The 20,048-nt window shown below is 40.5% G+C and overlaps 1 protein-coding gene across 46 annotated transcripts in view; it reads right to left on the minus strand.

The window, feature by feature from the left end:
• Window positions 1-20,048, minus strand: part of TCF4 (transcription factor 4) — a 344,026-nt gene that overhangs the window by 150,938 nt on the left and 173,040 nt on the right. For 42 of the 46 annotated variants that reach the window (XM_014727825.2, XM_070275681.1, XM_070275697.1 and 39 more), the window contains one exon: window positions 19,044-19,108. In XM_014727825.2, the coding sequence (XP_014583311.1) occupies window positions 19,044-19,108 (65 nt within the window). Of the gene's footprint in view, window positions 1-17,183; window positions 17,641-19,043; window positions 19,109-20,048 lie in introns of those variants that run through there. The other 4 variants (XM_070275709.1, XM_023647849.2, XM_070275710.1 and 1 more) reach the window with 4 other exon arrangements.

Genomic DNA, 20,048 nt, shown 5'->3' on the forward strand with positions numbered 1-20,048 from the left:
GGAATGTGTCAAATATTTCTAAAGTGTCTACAGGCCACCAGTGTATAGGCTCCTTCCAATCATTCCCTATTCTGATAGTCACAGACTCTGGGAGCTAGATGGGATCTCAGACCATCTAGGCCAAGCCTTCGTTTTGCAGAAGAAGAAACTGAGCCTTAAAAAAGGTGTTAGTTAGGGCTGGAGGCAGGACAAGAGCTCACTTATCTGACCCCGCGTCTACAAGCTGCTAGATTCTAAAATTCTGCTCAATGATGCCCATCTTAGTCTATAAAGGACAACTTAATAGAGGATTCTTTCTTGTCTACTTGCCTGAATTTTCTCCAACTAGCGTAAAGATGCTACCTTTCTCTAACACTATCCTTCAAATAGGACCACATTTGTATAGCACTCGAGTATAGAGAGTCTGAAACAAATTACTCAGCGTTTCTCAGATCTTCCTTCCTTACCCAGGTTCAGTGACAAAGGCTTGTTAAGTTGCAAATAATGAATGAGGAGAACTATGTACAGCAAAGAAAGAGTAAAAGTAATGTATTCAGTATTCCCACCCACGGTCCCTTTCTAAATAAATTTTTTTAAATGAACGCAATGAAATATTCTCCTCCTCTTAAACTTAAGATACCACTATATCGTTTCCAAATGTAGGAAGCAGCCCCGGTGTGACTCAACCCACACCAAGCTCTGCACGTCTACAAGTTGTACCAGCCCTAATAGATGCTCACATACACAGAGCTTCATTAGAAGACACTATGATGTGGCAAAGAATTAGACATTTGAATTCTCATGCTGAAATTTGTGTAATAATTTAAAATATTCCCCAACACAGAAGTCCAGATTGATAGCTCTAGTTTATCGGAAATGTCCTAGAGAGGCAGTCCATGTTTCTGTAGGGTGAGCCATACATTCCATGAAATACAGAGGCTATGATCTCAGGGAGATGCTGGAATGTGCCCCGAACAAGGCAGTGTCAGACTTGGGTGGGAAAGAAATAGAGCAACATCTCATCCAAAACCACACGTATCCCAAGCACTACTGTTGCTACACAAGCCTAATGGCACACAAGAAGACACTAATGACGAGATCCTAGGATTGAGAAATGCCCCTGCTTCTGTCTAACCCTGCCATGAAACGCTGGGTCTACCCTGAAAATGAACTTCTCCTCCTATTCCATACACTCAGATCAACTGAAACCCCATGCCAATTACCACCAAGATACTTTTCACTCTACTAGCCTGATTCCTCATGACACTGAATCTCATGTCTTCTACCTAGCTGGACTTGTCGTCACCTCAAAAAGAGACATTTCTTTTTGTTTTTGCCAAAATACCCCAAACCAAGATGGTCAATGGGTTAATATTCTTTTCCGAGCTCTTCAATTATGCTGCCTTCTGAATCTGAGGGCTGGCAGGCAGGGCAACCCTGTCAGAGCTGCAGAGAGCTCTGCAGATGTCTCTGTTGTGTTCAGTCAAACTGAAAGGAGACAAAATGGCCCTCTGACAACAGACAGCTGTCAATTAGATGGCACGCTCACACTCGGTAGGCCAATGAGCAGCCATGGAGGTGACAAGTGCTTGGCTAATCAGCTTGCCTATAAAATCACAGCCCTTCCCAGTTCTGCTCACACCAGCACATGAAGTGACAGCATGAGCAGTCTTCAACTGTCCTGTTCTCAGTCTGTGTGTGTGTGTGTGTGTGTGTGTCTTTCTCTCACTCACTCCCCCTGGTGTTATCAGTACTGTTACAAAGGCTCTGGTCAATACAATACAGGCAGAAACAAAAATGAGACCACAGGAAACTGCAAAACAAGAATAGAGAAAGAAATCCCTGTAGCAAAATGACCCCAAAGGAAACACAGTGCTACACTAACCTATTCAGAGCTGCTACCCACTGAGACTGAACTGTGGTGATACCCACTGTAGGCTACTAGAAATAGGTATCAGGAAAGAAAGGGCAAAATGAGCCGCCTGACCTTTTCCCCATCCTCCATCTTGTCTTTCCCCCTCTAGCCACCAGGGGGCAATTTGGGGCTAGATCCTTGGAGAGGAGGCTAAAATTCTGAACTTTAACAAATATTTAAATATTAGGAGCGGAGTGAATCTGGAAGTAAAGACGAAGGGAGAAACTCAGGGCATCTGAAGAGTGGAAAAGTGAGTTTCCCAAATCTTATGCTTATTTTCCTAATTAGCTAACTCTTAAGCTCAAAGATATCCCCTCCAAACTAATAATTAAATGCTAAGTTCACTAAGGAGCTACCTTATGAGCCTGACAGGTATTTTTACCCACTGTAGTAAAAATCTCTCCCTCCCTCTCTCTATCTCCCCCCACTCCCACCTCCTCCTCCCTCTCTTTTACTTCTCTTTGGTTTCTAAGAAAACAGCTGGTTGGAAGCAGAGGAATCAGGAAGAAAAACAAGGGGAGATAACCAAAGTGGATATAGAGTCAAAGTTGTGGCCGTCCACCTGCAGTGTAGAAGTTGAAACAGCAGACGTCTGTTTTAGATAAAGATGAATTTTAGAAAATACAGCTTCACTGAAATTGATCCTAATGTAGCAGAGATCTCCCACAAGCACCCTGTGCCCTGACCACTTCTATTCCATTCCTCTTCTTCAGCTATCCCAAATAAGCGTCCGATCTGCCTGCCATGCCTAAAATACTACCCCCAAAGGTTTTCATAAAATAATTTTTAAAAGATCATTGAAGACGTGTGAAAAGAAGCCATGGAAAGAGTAGATATTGGGGATGAGTGTCCTTCACATTTTGAGAGTCAGAGAAAAAGTCAGAACTCAAAGCTTTTCCAGCTCTGCTCCAGCTGTCATAGGCTTGGAGGTACCCACGGTCACCAAAGCCCCGAGAGAACAGGCAGACAGACCATCACTGCAGGGTGCCCGAGCTGCAGAACGTCCACATGGCCACTGCCTTCTAGCTCATCCCTGGAAGACAAAGCTGTCTTTCTTTGAGAGAAATGTAAGAAGCCATTCAATCTCTGTCTGCATTCGTGACCAACGAGCAGGAGCAGTGCCAGGGCAGAGCCTGAGACCAGTTTCCGTCCCTCCAACACCAACATCTACACCTCCTCAGTCAAACCAGTGCAGCAGGCCCTGCCTCCTGCCAGCTGCCAGGTATCTCAAGAAGCACCGTGGGTCCCCATCCAGGGAATCCCCATGGCAGGGTTGAATGACCACGTCAGCAGGATGCCAAGCCAATGGCTGAGTTCCTAAGGGCTTGGGACATTCCTGTTCCCTCCTCTGCCCCTTCTCTTTTAAAGCTGTGTTATCATCCACATAGACCATTCATGGACATCAAAATACACCAACGTCACACAGCCTTGGACACTCAGATCATTTCAAACTCTTCACCACTGTTCCAGCTGATACTGAAATGGGCATCTTGTGACTGAAAGCCTTTTCCCTCCTATGAATTCTTTCCTAAGCATAAAAATCCAAGAGCACAGTTGCCATAATTTCTTGGTCAAATGTCGATCTGCAATGTGTGATTTTGTAGGTCTTCCCCAAGTCTCATCAGCATTGAGTATTTCTAATATTGAATTATTAGAAATTCAACTTTTTATTTTCAGTTAAGAAAGCAATGCTTACTATAAAAAAAAAAATACAGGAATATGTCAAGGCAACAGAAAAAGTATTTTGCACACATACGAAAACCAAAGAGGTCATTCCAGGCAACCCCAGGTGTTCCCCATGCACAACTTCAAAGCAGAGACAGGAGTAGGTCCTGGGACTGCTGTGTCACTCCTCTATCTCCTGCACCAGCTGGATGTGTTTCACCAGCTGAAAAACTGGGAGGGCCCAGCCCTCTGTCATGCGGTCTCCACTGTGCCCTGAGTATTCCTGGGGAGACGGGGGTCTGAGGGATGCTTGGAGCAGCGAGAGTAGTCACACCCCAAAGGCTAAGGGGACACTGGTTTCCCACCTTGTCCACCTTAGAGCCTCTGAACCCAGGCATCATTTTTATGCTGGAACAGAAGACGGAGGGAGGCGATCATTTCCACGGGGGAGGAAGTTACTATTAAGAAAAAGTCTGGGCTATAGAAGGGAGGTTTGACCACCTATCTATCCCTCTCAAGTGGACGTCTGTTCAGGTCCTCATGGAATCCTGCTTTTGTTGCTCCGAGGCTTTTTATCTCTAAGTTTACTCCACATCTTCTTTCTCTCGAGAACACGCTATGTATGTGAGAGGCAAATGGACCTTCTAGGAATCACATCTATTGAAAATAGAGTATCGACTGTCCTGCTCGGCTGGCTCACACTTGGGTTCCGACCAGAACAATGGAGGCCTTATCAGTCCCTGGGGTGCTGACGCCAGTCAAGGCTCTCCAGTGCCATTAGGGCTGCCTGACACCCTATCTTGCACACTCGCTTCTTAGTTATTGTAAAGCTTTTACATATTTAGGGAGCTTTTCCATCAAAATATTCTGGAATGGCTACAGGCTCAGACACATTAATGATATCTGCACACATGTGCTTTTTATCCAAGTTCACAGCTCCTGGTCACTGAGGGTAAACAGTGTTATCAGTGATTATTATGGATTGAGTCAAGTATATTTTATTCCTGTCATTTATGAGCACTTGTGTTGGCTGGTATTTACAATGTCGGGATTCTGTCACTTTGGCAACCTTCTGAGACAACATTTTTCCAGTGTTACAGTGACATTTCAGAAACTCAGTATTTACAAGCAAACGACACCCTCTGGCTCTGTGACAGTACAATTCAGTGGTAGCTGAACAAAGGGACACTGGTTAAGAAATTTCTTCAGGATTTATTTCCAGCTGCTATGGGCTATTACTTCATTGTCTAGGGTGGCCCTGTGTTCTTTGGAAGAATGAGGCCACAAAGACATCAAGGAAAAATTTCAGTCTTACTTGCTATTGGAATTTTAACTGTATTGTGTGGGTCCATATGAGTGAGGTCTGCTGTGTGATGCTGATGAGTCTCTTAACATCTCTGAGCCTTAGTATTCCATTTGCTACAAAGTGGCCTTGGGTGCCAGGTAACACTTAGGGCCTTTCTGGCTCTAATAGTCTCTCTCTAAGAATTTCAATATTATAAATGAAAGCCAAACTCATTAAATTTTTTTTCAGGTCATACCTCAAGATTATAAAAAAAAGAATCAAGTGGAGGAAACCTGAAGAAGCCAACCATGATCTGCTCAAAACATCACATCTTCCCTCTTCCTAGACCCCTCTGCCAAGAAGATGTACCAGGGAGAGTGACGGGGGCCGAAACCTGGGGGGCAAGACACAGCTGGTATTACACTTCACCCCTGAGTTTCAAAGTCTTCCCATTCTCACAGGGGCCATGGTCCTTCCACCCATGGAATAGAGAGTTACTACCACTGACAGGGACAGATAATGTAGGAAATATACACCATACTGTATGCAATTTGTACTTACGGGAAACATTCAAAATATTCCCTTTTTTGGCTCTCTAGAGACAATGGTCTTGATATACAGATTGCTGGTTCATCACGCCCTCTTTAGAAACGCAGTCTTTCTTGAGACAGAAAGTGGTCCCAGGGCAGTGAGTTAGATGATATCTAAGTTAACAGTGAGAAGAGAACTGGAACCATCTATGAGAAGACTCTATTGGTTTCTGTGACGATGTTTGTTAATCCAGCCAATAGAGTTATTTGCAGAAAAATGGAGTATGTAATAGTTCTTCAAGCACAAATAAGAACTGTTTCCCCGCAAAACCTTAGTTATCTGAATTGTTCTAAGATATTTGTGAGAACTGAAAGTCAGTGATTAAAGAGAAGTGAGAATTCTGAAAAAAAGAAAGAAAGAAAAAAAAGACTCTGTGGGTTACTTGCTATGATAAAAAGCTTCACCAATTTTATCCAGGGAAAAAGAAACAGAGAAAATGGTAAATCTGGAGTCAAAGGACCTTGTCCCCTGGTCCCATCCCTGCCATTTACTATCAATGATGACAAAATTGCTCTGAGTGTCTGTTTCATTATCAATAAAAGAGGATTAAAAATAGCTCCTACTTACTGGGGTCACTGGCATGATTAATTTAAGACAAGAAATTTGCATGAGAGGGCTTAAATGAAGTTACCTGCTCACATATAATTTGTTACTCTTGTTGGTTCATTATTCATTCACTCATCCATCCACTGACTCTTGAGCAAACACTTACTGAGTGTCCCCTGTTAGGCACTGGGGATAGAGATGACAGACCTTGTCCTTAGCCTTCTCTGGTGGTAGAGACTGTGACAATTGTTAGGAGAGAGAAGTGTACCAGAAGCTACCTGAGCACAGGGGAGGCACCAGTTCTGGTCATTATGAGGGTCCCCAGAAGAAATAATGCATGAGCTTACTCTTGGACAAAGACTGTGAGTTACCTGGTAAAAGGAAGTAAGAGGAGGAGAAGGGGAGGCAGGATGAAGATATTCCAGGCCAACAGAAGGGCTCTTCTAAAGACAGAGAGAACCATGAAAGAGCCCTGAAGGGAACTACAAGCGGCTCAGTACGGCTGGAACAGATGTGAGTGGTGAGTAAAGGACAAGGCCGGAGAGTCAGACGGGAGCCAAGCTACCAAGAGCCTGTACATCATGCTAACAACGGGCCCCTGGAGCCATGGAGGGAGGCTAAGCAAGGGCACAAAAGCATTGGGGTTTTGTGGAGACAATCACTTCCAGCAGCAGTGGGAAAGATGCACATGAGGGACAAGGTGAGGATGGATGAGGGTGGTGACTGGGTATCTGGAGGGTGGGGCAGATTCATTGGTACAGGAAGCAGAATTGACAAGATCTGAAAACTGAAGGATTATGGGGCTGAGGGAGACAGAATAGTCTCCTGGTGGCTGGAGGGTCAGTCACCAAGCCAAAGGACACAGATGGAAGAACTAATCCTGATGGGAAGTTCAATCAATAAAATTCAAAGTCCAAAAGCACAATACCTTAGGTAAATTATCTATTTTTCTCCCCTCACATATGCCTGGGTAATTGCCAAATTTTACTCCAACCCCTCAAAAAATATATCCAAATAGATGGAAGAATGTGAATTTGAAAAGTTATGTGTTAGAACCTCAAATTAGATGACTATACTATTAACTCAAGCCCTCTCCCAAGATAGTGATATCAGGATCATTGAGAGGGCACAGTGTGCTAATTCATACTAAATATTCACTGAACACCCAAATGAAGGTTTGGTGGAATAGATTAATGGTGAATGTTCTGGAAGGTTCCAATTGCTGACTAAGGTTCTACAGAGCTGATTTAGCATGTCTACATTCTGTTTCTAAAGCAATATCTATAAATATCTAGAGCAAAAATAAAATTGTTTGCACCAGGTGACTAAGGGAGACATATTGGATGGAACTCCAAAGGAGCCTTCAATCTTGGCATCTGTGAGTTTCTGAAGCCACGCTATGAAATATAGGAGAGTACAGCTACCTAGGATGTAATGAGATGGAAATCCGCTTTGTAATGAAGTATGAAATAGAGACAGTCTGAAGTCCAAGAACTGTTAGGGCATATGTGATGTCTGCAAAAGGGAATAGAGAATAAGTTCTCCTAGAAATAAATCAAAGAATAATCGCTTGCCCCATCTACAAAGCTCCCAACTTGAATAGTCTTTCCATTGACAAAATGGCGCCCAGGACGTGCACCCTGAAAACAAACTCAAGCAAATCTCACTCGGTAGCTAAGGGGAAGTAGGACTGAGAGGAATACGTCCCTGTTAGTGACTTCTCTCTGGTTGAGACAGTTAAATGGCAGAGATGCAGAAAGACTCCTTGAGGGACGATGTCAGAGTAGGAGCAGCTGTTGACATTCTTCTTTGCCACATGTCACTGTCCATAGCAAATCTTTTACCACTGCTGATGTTGTGTCGTAGCAGTCACTCTACACACGACAGTTCTGAGTTGCAGAGCTCAGTATGACAGACTTCACAGTTCGAAAGTACTGGTAATAGATATTTCCACAGGAGTGAATCATATCCAAGGGAAGAAAGTTCAGCTGGTGGGGCTTCAGCGGAGTGGTATGCCTGAATTAAACTGTATTCCTCGACTCGTGCATGAGCTTTGTTTGAAAAGTTTGTTTAGAATTCATAATGTATTTTTCTATTGAAAAAGACATATATAACAAAGTTGAAATCTTCGTAAGATCTTGAATTCTGATTCTCTGGGGGTTTTGGATCCTAGCTGTAAGCAATGACCTTACCTAGGACTCAGCCTTTTATCCCCTCTAAACTTTGAATCCCTGTGATCCATAAATGGGACAGAAAATAAGCTAGGAGATCGCAGACTGAGTATAATCTCACAGGTCCAGCCAATCTCCAATGGAAACCAACAGCCACTGGTTTTAATCAATATTCTTAGCAAAAAAAGCAAATTCATCATTTAAACAGGCAATAATTTTTAATCCTGACTGGTGATGAATAATACTACTTGATTTTCTACCTTCTCTACAGCAACTATCACTTAACGTCTATCTGTGACTTCATCTTATGAAACTATGTACTTTTTGACTGTCATCAGAGCATCTATTTTCTGAGTCTACACTCACTTTGGGGACAAGGCTCCATCTCTCATTCCCTCAGTCCATTCACACGTACTCCTCTTAAGTAGCACAAAACGTTCTTTCTTCTAAGAAACTAGATATTGAAGAACCTTCATATTCTCCCAAAAGGGTGTGTAGTCCCCTTCCTATATACAGAGTGAACATCTTGCATTTGGATTTTTCTATGACAACATGAAGCAAATTTACAAACTGTGCTTCTTGATTAAGTCACCGTAAGGGTGGCAAGATCAGCTCCCTCTGAATAACCGTATAGACACCCTATATAACTTAAGTGAGGATAGGTTTATGCTCGGAAAAATTTTTATCTCATTGAATATTCTGCTGCTATTCCTTCTTTGGATAGAAATTATTTTTATACACATTCATTATTGACCCAATCTTCACCAAAATTTAAGTGTGGAGTTAAGGGATTTAATCTGATCGGATCATGCGGATCTCAGAGAAGCTTGTAAAAATCTCTATCAAAGTAGAAGATAAGATTTTGATCCTGATTTTACAACCTTTGTGTCTATTTAATAATCACTTAAGCGTTAAAGCTGCTTGCTAGGGTCCTTTCCTTTGACTGTATTTATCCTGTGTTTCTTGTAGCCAGTCTCTCAATGTTTCCTTTATACAGCTTGCATGGTAATTTTTTTTTAATGTAAAGAGGAGGGAAGAAGAAAAACAAAAGTGAGAACAGATGAAAGTGGCTTATCATCAAAGTATGAGAAAGGCGAGGTACTTGGCTAAATAAAAGTAACATATTTAGTCATTCGTAATATAAGAATAAAACGAACTCACTGGGTCTCAGGAGGTCTGCAATATGATCTTTGCAAAAGGTAGCTTGCCAATTTAATTGAGGTAGGAGTTATTTAATTTTTTTACAGGTATAGTTTTCAATAAAACTACATATGCCTATAATACTGCAATGGCAGATGTGTCTCGATTATTAGAGGTGGGCTCAAGGGAATACATGCAATGGATCTTGAAATCTGTAAGCAGCTGTTGGGGGGGCTGAGATGATGGGGGAGGACATTGTACCACACACACATGTTCCTTAAGTACAGCAATGTTTTGTTATTTTACTGCAGGTGTATTACAGAGATGAAATTTAATAACTTACTGTATACAATACCAATAAAACTGGGAAGATTCAGTGCCCTGCTGTTCATTATTGTGGTACAAATGAGCTCAGATTATTCTGTGTGCATGCACGGTCAATTCTCGACACACAGAGCCCCCCCAGCTAGAGCTCTAGAGGATGGGCACTACTTGAAAACCTCAATGATGTCTTTCTATAATTAATTTCTTATCACTGAATTGTTGTCCCAAATTCACATAAACGTGGCTTTGAGATGGGTTGAAAATAAGATATATCTGGTATTTTTTAAAACATGATAGAAAGCCTTCACTGGAAGATGTCTTCTGAAAGGAGTGGTTAATGCAATCAAGGGATATACAGAGTTCATTAAGTACCAGAGGAACATAAAAGTGATAATATATTCTATTCAAAAAAATCTGGGGAAATGCCAGGCTAAAGATGATATCCCACCAAAATTTGACTTGTCCCTTTATTAAGCGCAAGAAATGTCTGACAAAAATAAGTGCCATACTATGAAAAAACATTTGTGTGTCGGAAATGCTAATGCCAATGGAACTATGTATTCTGGCCAGTTTTCTCCTCCCAAGAAACTACTTCTGTTAGATAATAAATAACACACTGAACATAAGAGGTCCATGCTTTAGAAAGCTCAGTGTAGTTTCTCTGTGATGGAAAGCACATGTAAAGAAATCTACATAAACACCCAGAACACACACACAATGTTTCAAACGACGGGTCCTCCATTCTAAGCAGGTCACACTATCAGGCACAGCAGCAGACTCAATGTTTGTTCTTTTCTAGAGCATTTATTCCTAAAAAGATTATGGGGGTTATTGGTATCTTGAAGTGTTACCACTATTTTCACTTGGGGTTTCAGTCTTAAGAGTTTCAGGAGACTTTCCTTAAAGCTGGAACCATATCAAGCACGATCATAGACAGAGGAATAAATATTTCTGCCATTTCATATTGAACAGTTTTCCTGACACTGAATTGTGAATCTATTGCTTTCCTTCTGGAAAGAAGCTATAAGGCTATGCTTATTTTTACATGATGGGCAGGCATATTTCATCACTAAATTGTATCAAGTACACCTCAGTGTTAAATCAACTTTTTGTTTAGTCATTAACAGATTTTCTTCTTTCTCTTTACATATCAAAAAAATAAAGATGAATTGTAGTCCTCATTGTTAGTGGTTATTGAAAGGCCCTGAATACTTTTCATAAGAAAAGAGAAGTTAATCTCCAGATTCTGGTGAAATTTCAATTTGGATACCAGGACTCCATTTCTTTGGTATCTCATAAATCATCTCAAAGCAAGTTAATGGTTTCACATGCACTCGCTGTCTTGAACTGTTGCATAAAACTCGCCTATGCTACTAACACGTATTTGTCATTTCATGTATGTCACAAGTGAGTTAAATACCATAATTGAGAAATTATTGGGTCACATTTAAGAGCCTGCTAAAGGTATTGGTTCAGAATTTCATGCTATGTAATTCTTGCACTTTTGGAACAATAATTTGATCTATGCTGAATCCAAATTTGTGCAGTGGCGAACTATATTCTGCCTGCATTGCACAAAAAAGCAAGGCCCAAATATAACCTATACAGAAAGTGTTCACGCTGTTGCTAAAATCTGAATTGGCATATCTACCCCAGCCTTTTCACAGGAAATCTTCATTGGTTTTAATGAAATTGCACATGCTAATTCTGAGGATGTTACAGAATAGATTATTCATATATACACATGTAGTTTATTTATATAAAAGAAAAAAGTCTGGGCAGTCAGGAGCAGTGTGGTCCGCCCCCCCATGCCTCCCGCCACCAGCTGTGTTCAGAATTCTAGCCCACCCTGAGCAGAATTGAATGAAGCCACTCTTTTCTAGGTGCCGTGTTAGGCCTGGATTCTCCAGTGAGCCTCGAACCTCCCAAAAATGGTTTCCCACCTGGGCTCTGATATAGACCTCCGAGCCTAGAAACCTCCTCATGGGTTTAAGCAGCAGGGAACCCAAGTTGAAAAAGCACTGGCTTTAAAATTAGACATTTTATGGTTCAAAGCCTGGCTGTGAAACTTACTTGAGGTGTGATCTTGGGTTTACTTGCTTTACTTCTTGGAGTATCATTTTCTTAATTATTAAATGAGGATAATAATAATCACATGGAGGTTTGTATTGGCACCTAATATTAGTTCCCAAGGCTTTCTCTAGACTGAGCCCAGGCTAACTTTTAGAAATTCACTCATTTTGACATTCGCTCATCAGCCTCGTCTGGGTTGTAAAAGGACTGGGGAAGCGACTAGATCTGCTATCTCAGTGATCCTTGACAGAGCAACTTCACCGAGCATCACAGCAACACGCTGGAGGCAGCTGGTCAGCTACTGACGGTCAACCTTGTGAGATCTTTAACAGTAATTAGAGAATATAGAGGGGCAATATGCGAATCTAGGGAAACTTCAGTGCTTATGGCAAGATTAATCTAACAGGTAGGGGTGCAGAGATTGTCACAAGATTCCAAATTTAAGCCAAAGAATCCTAGAGATTAGTTTGCAAGGAAACATACCTATAATTATCTCCTTCCTCCTGCAATTAAAGCTTTCCTGACCATTAACCTGAACTATAACTATTTTTCTTATCAATATACCTTAAGAGATTTGAAGAATGCTTTAATGTTTCCAGTATCTGCCAGGTAACAGATCATATTTAATATAAAGATTATAAAAATTATACTTGTATATGTAATAAGCACTCAAATTGACAGTGCTAAAATGAACAATGAAAGAAAGCTCTTTACAGAAGAATGTCAGTTATAAATGTAGAAGGAATGATGGAGTAAAAAAAATCACAAGTTTGAAAACTCTGATTCAGGCGAGCATCATCAATGCATGCTAAAACTATCAGGTCAAAGATTTTTGGGAAACAGGGATATTTGCCCAGTGCTAAAGCATCAACACAGAGATTATTTGCTAATTGCAAAGGGGGGAAGGTTTCTCTACAATGGAAGGATCTGAGGGTCTCCACCTTTACCAAGTGATTAGACATAGCAGCCCCAACAGCAACATAACTCGACATTCCATGCCTCCGGATGGAACGCGGTATGAAGCACACAGCATCACCTATGAAACACTCATGCCAAAAATGTTTAGCTTCCATCTGAATAAGCCTTTAGACCTCATTTTCAATTTGTAGGCAAGGCAAGTGATAGAGGAGCAAATTAAACAGCACCACAAAGAAATAATCTGACAATTCTAGAAGAGGAGATATTTTTCAAGACAACTGGCCTAATCTCTTTAAGTTAGTATTATTTAAAAAAAAAAATTACAGGAACTGTTCTACTTTAAAAGAAATTATAAAAGAGATAGAAACCAAATACAAGCATAAATGCAATGCCTGGGGAAAAAAAAAGCAGTTGAAGATATTTTCAGAGGGACAATTGAAGAAATCTGAATACAGATTGGGTATTAGATTAGGAGACTACAGTGAATTTCTTTAAGGGTGATAATAATATTTTAGTTAAATGGGCAACGTTCTTAATTTAAAGAGATACATGATGAAAATCTAGGGGTGAAGTCTGATTAGATCTGCCACTTAAAAATAGTTCACTGATGGGTCTAGCCCCGCGGCCGAGCTGTTAAAGTTCCGCACACTCTGTTTCAGCAGCCTGGGTTCTCAGGTTTGGATCCCGGGCACAAACCTACTCCACTCATCAGTCATGCTGTGGAGGCATCCCACATTCAAAAAACAGAGGAAGACTGACACAGATGTTAGCTCAGGGCTAATCTTCTTCAAGCAAAAAAAAGTGGAGGATTGGCAACGGATGCTAGCTCAGGGAGAATCTTCCTCACCAAAAAAAAGAAATAGTTCACCAAAAAATATATATATATATAGTTCACTGAAAAAATATATATTTATATATATACACACATGAAGCAAGTACAACAAATATTAACAATTGTTTAATCTAAGTGGTGGGTATATGCCACTTCACTTTATTATTTTTTCGACTGTTCTGAGTATTTAAAATTTTACATTATATAGGATTAACAATTTTTTTTAATTAAATGAATGGAACTTGATTCTCCCCCTTAATATCCAGCGAGCTGTAGATCGGGACTGAAGGGAGGATAGGCAAGAGCTTCCCTTCTTCCTCCCTAGTACCTAACACATCACTAGAGGGCCAATAAATATTTGCTACCCAATGCAATGAAAGAGTGGCTCCATTCTTCCCTTCGGTGAGTGTTGGGTGGCTACTGGGAGAGGGTGTACACATAGCAATGCCCCCCAAACAAACAAGCTGCTGCCTGAAAAACAGTGCTCAGGGGCAGAGCCGCAATGGCATACACACCTAAAACTGTCGTGACCTTAAATATTCTGTCCCACTGTCCACCCTGGCACATTCACAAAGGACAGGCCTGGATTCTGACCTTTGGTTCCAATAACTCACCCACCAGAAACACAGAACGCTTACAAGTCCCTCATCTTCTCCTTTCCGAATGCACAGGTCTACGACTGTGAGGCCACCGGGCCAGTTCTCAGCCCCCTGAAAGTGAATGATGAGTGACTCTCCATAATATGACTTCTGTGTCATTCCAGGGTCTGCACAGCACCATGAGAAGGAAGGGCTTCCCAAGGACTTTCTTTGAGACAGTATGATTTTCTGGTTTTCATAGGCATGAAAACAATGCTCACTCTACGGTTCTCATGCATTGCTGTTCAGACTTTACTCTCTCCAAACGATTCCTGAAAGTCATGCTGGGGAAATAAACATTAGGTCGTCACAATCCTCACCCTGTTGGGCACAGAGGACACACAGTGCAAGATAAAGCACCGCCCCTCCCCTCCAGAAGTTTACGGAATCTTGGTGCAAATCAGCATTCAACCAACATAAATAAGGGCAAATTCACAAAGAACTTTGAAGCGGAAGCAGGGGGCTAAGGCACAGGACATGGATGGAAGAGGTTCCCAGGAAGAACTCACAGGACCTGGACTGAATTCCAGCATACTACGTATAAACATTTAAGCATAACGTCAAATTAAAAAATGATGTATTTCTGCTTACACAAGACCTAAACAGCCATTTTCATAAGAAGAGACAAAGGATTGTCTTTTTTGCTTACATCCTTTCTATTTTGACTTTAGATAAGAAAAACTTAAAGGGGCCAGAAGTTTTAGAATTAAGTAATTTGCAATTCTTTTTGTTTGAAAAATAAAAACAATTAAAAGATCAATTCTTACATGTATAATTCATTTCAGAAGCAACTATACGTTTAATTGCAATGAATCAAAAATGACTACGTTTATGAGCAAACTAAATTATATAGGGAGAAGATTCATTTCCTCTATGGTTCAAAGATTCTGGAATTTAACAAAGGTAGCCGAGATTAGGCCTAATTCTTAAATCCCCTCGGTTTTAAGACCTAAACATGAAATAACTTTTATCAGCATAGTCCTATTTGATTACTTGCTGAGAAAGAAAAAGAATGTGGATGAGGTTAAAGCCTTGGACTTCACTAGAGAAAACAAGATATGGGCTGGGGCAGCCAGTTGTGGAATTTTGTATAAAGATTTCAAGGCATCTTACTGATTTTCAGTATATCGCTAATTTTCACTGCCTTTTAAGTGAAGTACATAGGCAATATATTTCCATCGCTGGAATCATCAGTTTAAGGCAAGAAGTCTAAAAGCTTTTCCAAGGTCAGTGACAACACCAGGTTTTGAACACAAGTCTTTAAAATAGAGTATATTCCTGTAGAACATTCTAGAAAATCATCAAATCTAGCTGCATATTAGAATCATCTAGGGAGTTGTCAGAAAAGCAAAAGCCCAATTCATAAGATTCTAATTTAATTCTTCTCAGACAGTGCCCAGTTTTCCATATATTACACACACACACACACCCCTTGCCCAGGAGATACTAATAATGAAACCATTGCTTTAGACTTGGGCTAGTCCCAGAAAGAAAAGACAAACAATTCCTGATAACCAATGCTGAATTTCCATTTAAGGGGAAAACTTCTGCCTTAATAACAATCATTTGTGTTGACATCATCATCTCATTCAAAAACAGAAGATCTCAGCAAGATAAAAAAAAAAAAGTTTGCAATTGACAAACATCCTATTCAAAGCAGCAAAACAGGCCAAAAGCAAATGACATTTTTTCCCTTTTGTCACCTGCAGTGATGCCCATTAGGTGTCAGCTATTATAAGTTATCGTATTAAGGTTGGACTATCTTGCGACAAACTTCATTTCCGCTCATTTTCATTTCTGTCAGACTTTCCATTATAAATTTTATTTTCTCTGCCAGTAAAAGTAGTATGAGGTTGCAATTTGGCGAGAACATTTTAAGCCTGGGTGTGATTTCCGTACCCCAATTTGATTTAAATTAGTTTTGCCATATTTAGTGAGAACTAAAAAAAGTCCGTTTCACCGCTTTGGTTTAGTGGTTCATTTTCCTATGCAATTTCAAAAGTCTGAAAAAGTCACCATGTTTATTTCTGATAATTTCTGTGGAAATGGATTAATGAATTCATATTATCCCATTACTTTTTTTTTAGTAAGAACAACTTAATTGACAATAGAGAACCTGCTGGCTTTTGTTTTTCAGCTAAAATATCCACTTTTTAAAAAGCCATGTCTATCACTATTATTATTAAATCCTCAATAGAAAAAATGGAAATACATATATTTTTAACTTGATGCATTTTTGAAACGACATACATTTCAAAATAATAATTTATTTCTCCAGGACAGCATTTTCCTACCTGTTGCTTACTACTGCTATTTCTTTACATCAAACGAAAGTCTACTGGGACTGGAATAAGCATGTTCACATGTAACAGTGCTCGTCCCTATAAGTCCACAGGATACATTGTTCTAATATGATAAAGCAGCTTTTGGAGCTCCTGAGTGCATGTTATCTAAAGGTTTTCCATCCAGCATCTCTGTAACGTAGTAAACAAGAGAATACAAAAGCTTCCCCTCCATGAGAGCCACTCACCTTGCCACACAGTGGGGAATCGTTTCAGCTGTGATCTGCTATTTAGACTTGAAGCCCAAGATACCGAGAATTTGCCTTTCTTTTTGGTTTGCATAGCTGGTGTTAGAGACAAGGATTCAAAAAGCAATTCGGCACAAGAGAAACTCATTCTCTGGAAGACACAGTGTGGTCTGTTCTATTCTCAAATTTCACAGAAAGCAGAAATTCATAATATGTACACTTTTCATCTACAGCAGCCCCTATTTCCTCAATCAGGGGATTTCCAAAATTTCTCTCTTTTATTTACTCTGGAGTGATCACACTGTTTATGGATACAGCTGAGACCAGGCTAAGCACAGAGACAGTCGGTTCTTGCAAGACTCACAACCATGAAGCAGACATAAGAAAGAGTCTCCCCACTCCACATCTATATAATAAAGACTTTTCAAGAAAAGCATATGCAGTCCTACTTCTACATACAACAGAATCTTCTGGACATGAATGTCTCAAAATGAGCCTTCCAAGGCCCAGAAATTCAGCCCTCACACGCCAGTCCGTCCACCTCTAGTCCACCCTGTGCCCCGCTCCACTTCTCACCTTGCGTTTGCCAAAAAAATTAACTTCAGTTTCACCCGAGAAGTATTTCCCACAAACGAGGGAGGGTCTGTGTCCTTGCACATACACAGACAGACTCACGCAGGCTGGATGATGCTTTCACAAGTTAAGGGGCCTCGCGCTTACTCAGCAGAGGAAATCTTTGTGTCTGTGAGGAATCACGCCAATTCCTATTAGTAAGAAAGGATACAGGGGCGAGGAAGCCTATTCTCTCATTGACCAGAAAAAGAGGCCCAGCACAAACAGAGACCTCTGCCATGACCATCTGCAAAAAGGAAGGATGTTGTCAACTTTCTTCTCCCCAAAACTCTAATGACCTCTGCCTTGACCCTCAGAAACCAGATACACAGGAACAGGCTCTTCTGCAGGAATTGAGAGCTTTACACCAGAGACTCGGCACTAAGAGGCTTGTCGCCCAGGCTATCTACCCCGAACAGTTGCACTCACATTCCAAAGATGTTTCCGTTGCGCTGGAATGGCTGTAAATTTCTTTCCTGCAGAATTCTTTCCAAACAGACTGCCATGAACTGTACTGTGCCGCGTGCGCAGCAGGAGTTCTGAACCGAGCACCGATCACCTCATTGCAACAAATCTTTCAGATGCCGAATATGACTGAATCGGTGGCTGGGCCAAAGGAGTAACTTTAAAAATGCAAATAGACCCAGAAAAAAACCCAACTCTACCAGAATTCCACCTTTAGTGACATATGACTGATATGTAAAGGGAACACCCTCCACAGGCTCTATTTAATTACTGAAACTGTTCACTTACATTTTTCAAGAGATATTAAACAGGTTCTTTAAAAAACATTCAGAATGGGATTTTTTTCCCCCTATTTTTAAAGAGGGCGAGAGGGTTCAAGAACAAGCATTCCCTTTCCAGCAGAAAAAGAACATACATTCAGTTTGAGTGAATAATAAAAGAGCAGAAAGCTTTGAATAGTAAAGAAGGTCATTAAATTCTATCAAGAGTTTTCCAAAGTAAGAAACCAAAGCACTTATGAAAAGAAACTCTAAATCTTAAAAAAAAAAAAAGATTTTAAACATATGATTAATACCAATATTGAAATTAAAAAGAAAGCATCTATAAAAACTCAATTGTCTTGAAACAAAGCTTGTACTTTGGCTATTGATAGTATTTTTAGCACTGTGCCCTCTCTGGAGAGTTAAAAGTATGCAAATGAGAGTGCACAGGGACACAAACACACACATGCTATACCTTTGTATTACACTGGCATTTTATTATTTAATTAAAGTACTCTTATTTTTCTAGCTCACGCATACTTCCCTTGAGACGGCTTTGCTGTTAGCCTGCTGGCCTTGACTTCCAGCCAAAAACAATTCAGAAACAAAAAGGGACAACAAATCATATTTTCACAGACATTTTTATCCCTCAATACAACCCTGTTTTCACACAACATCATACAGCCCCTATGAAAACTATAATTTAGGGCAGTAGCCACCCGAACCCAGGGTCTGACACATGGCTGCACGAAGTATTTCCAGGGTAAGAAATTCTTAAGTTCTTAATTGCAAATAAACTCTTTTGATAGAACCACTTTAACCGACATCGCTGGTTTGCAAACAGTGCCACTGGTCCCGGCTGACGGATTAAAAAATAAAAACAAGCCAGTGACTGCAGTTCTGATACGGCGGGGAGTTAAAGATGTGTTTATTACTTCCAAGCTCTGTGTTATTCCATTACTTTTTAAAAGACAGAGGCATCGGCAGACTTTCGGTGCATCTTAGAGTCACAGTCGAAAATGCATAATCTAATTTACAAAACAAACTGATTTACCAGGTTACTTCTCTCAACCCTTCCCCAAGCAAGAGTCTCACTTACCTGGTGGCAACCCTGTAAGTTTGATTCTCTCCCATAAGATGAGTATGAGCCCCTTTCTGTTTTACCTGCCAAGAGAAACAACAAAAAAGTGTAAATTGTGTTTTTCCTTTAAAAAAAAGTCTCCTCCAGGTAACAGGCATCTACTTCTCTTCCCGATGTTTACATACGTAACGTAGGCACTACTGGCAATGTATGCAAGCAAGAGAGGGAATAACACTTCCTCACGCTGGCTATGAGAAACTGGAAAAAAAATATCCTTCATTCCTATTCTTAGCCAAACGGCTCCACACTTCCAAAAACTGTCATTCCAATGGCCTCCACTTTCTCTAACAAACAAATTGTCATTCCTTATTTTCACTTTTTTTCTCTCTCGCAAAATTTAGACAATTTCATTTTTATTTACACAGCAGGCAAATTATCTATGTAATGACCCTAGTCTAGTAATTCCCATTGATTATATTGACACTTAATGGTGAGGCCAAAGCTAATCAATCAAGGCTCTCCAGATGGTGAATACAGCAAAGAAACTACTCAAAATTCGAAGACTCTCTCTCTCTCTTTTTTTTTAAAAACTCCTTTTCCCAGGAGTAAATCCCACCATGATCAAGGTAATGATGGAATTTACATTTGGGGAAGAGCGCCTTTGAAAAATTGCCCACTCTGCACCGAGGTTCAGATTCTACCAGCAGACCCAGTAGAGCAAGTGATAATGGAATGTCAACGTCTTGTTCCAATTAAATTCTAACAATCCAGTTTTTGTCTATTCTGTACTGCTCTATGGAGATGTACAGAGCCTCAGATGCTGTTTGGCCACACCTAAGGATAAAATAAAGGCTGCTCATTTGTTTCTTTTAAAAGTATGTTTAGGACTAATAATCAGCAAGGAAGACAATGAGACCACATTACAAGAGATCTAAGCAGTGGAATTTAGCTGGTGACATACGAAGAGTTGTCATAGAAAATCGATCCATCCTCGGACGTTAAAGAGATCTAGTGACACAGCCA

Source organism: Equus caballus, chromosome 8, assembly GCF_041296265.1.
Source record: "Equus caballus isolate H_3958 breed thoroughbred chromosome 8, TB-T2T, whole genome shotgun sequence".
Classification (NCBI taxonomy): Eukaryota; Metazoa; Chordata; class Mammalia; order Perissodactyla; family Equidae; genus Equus; species Equus caballus.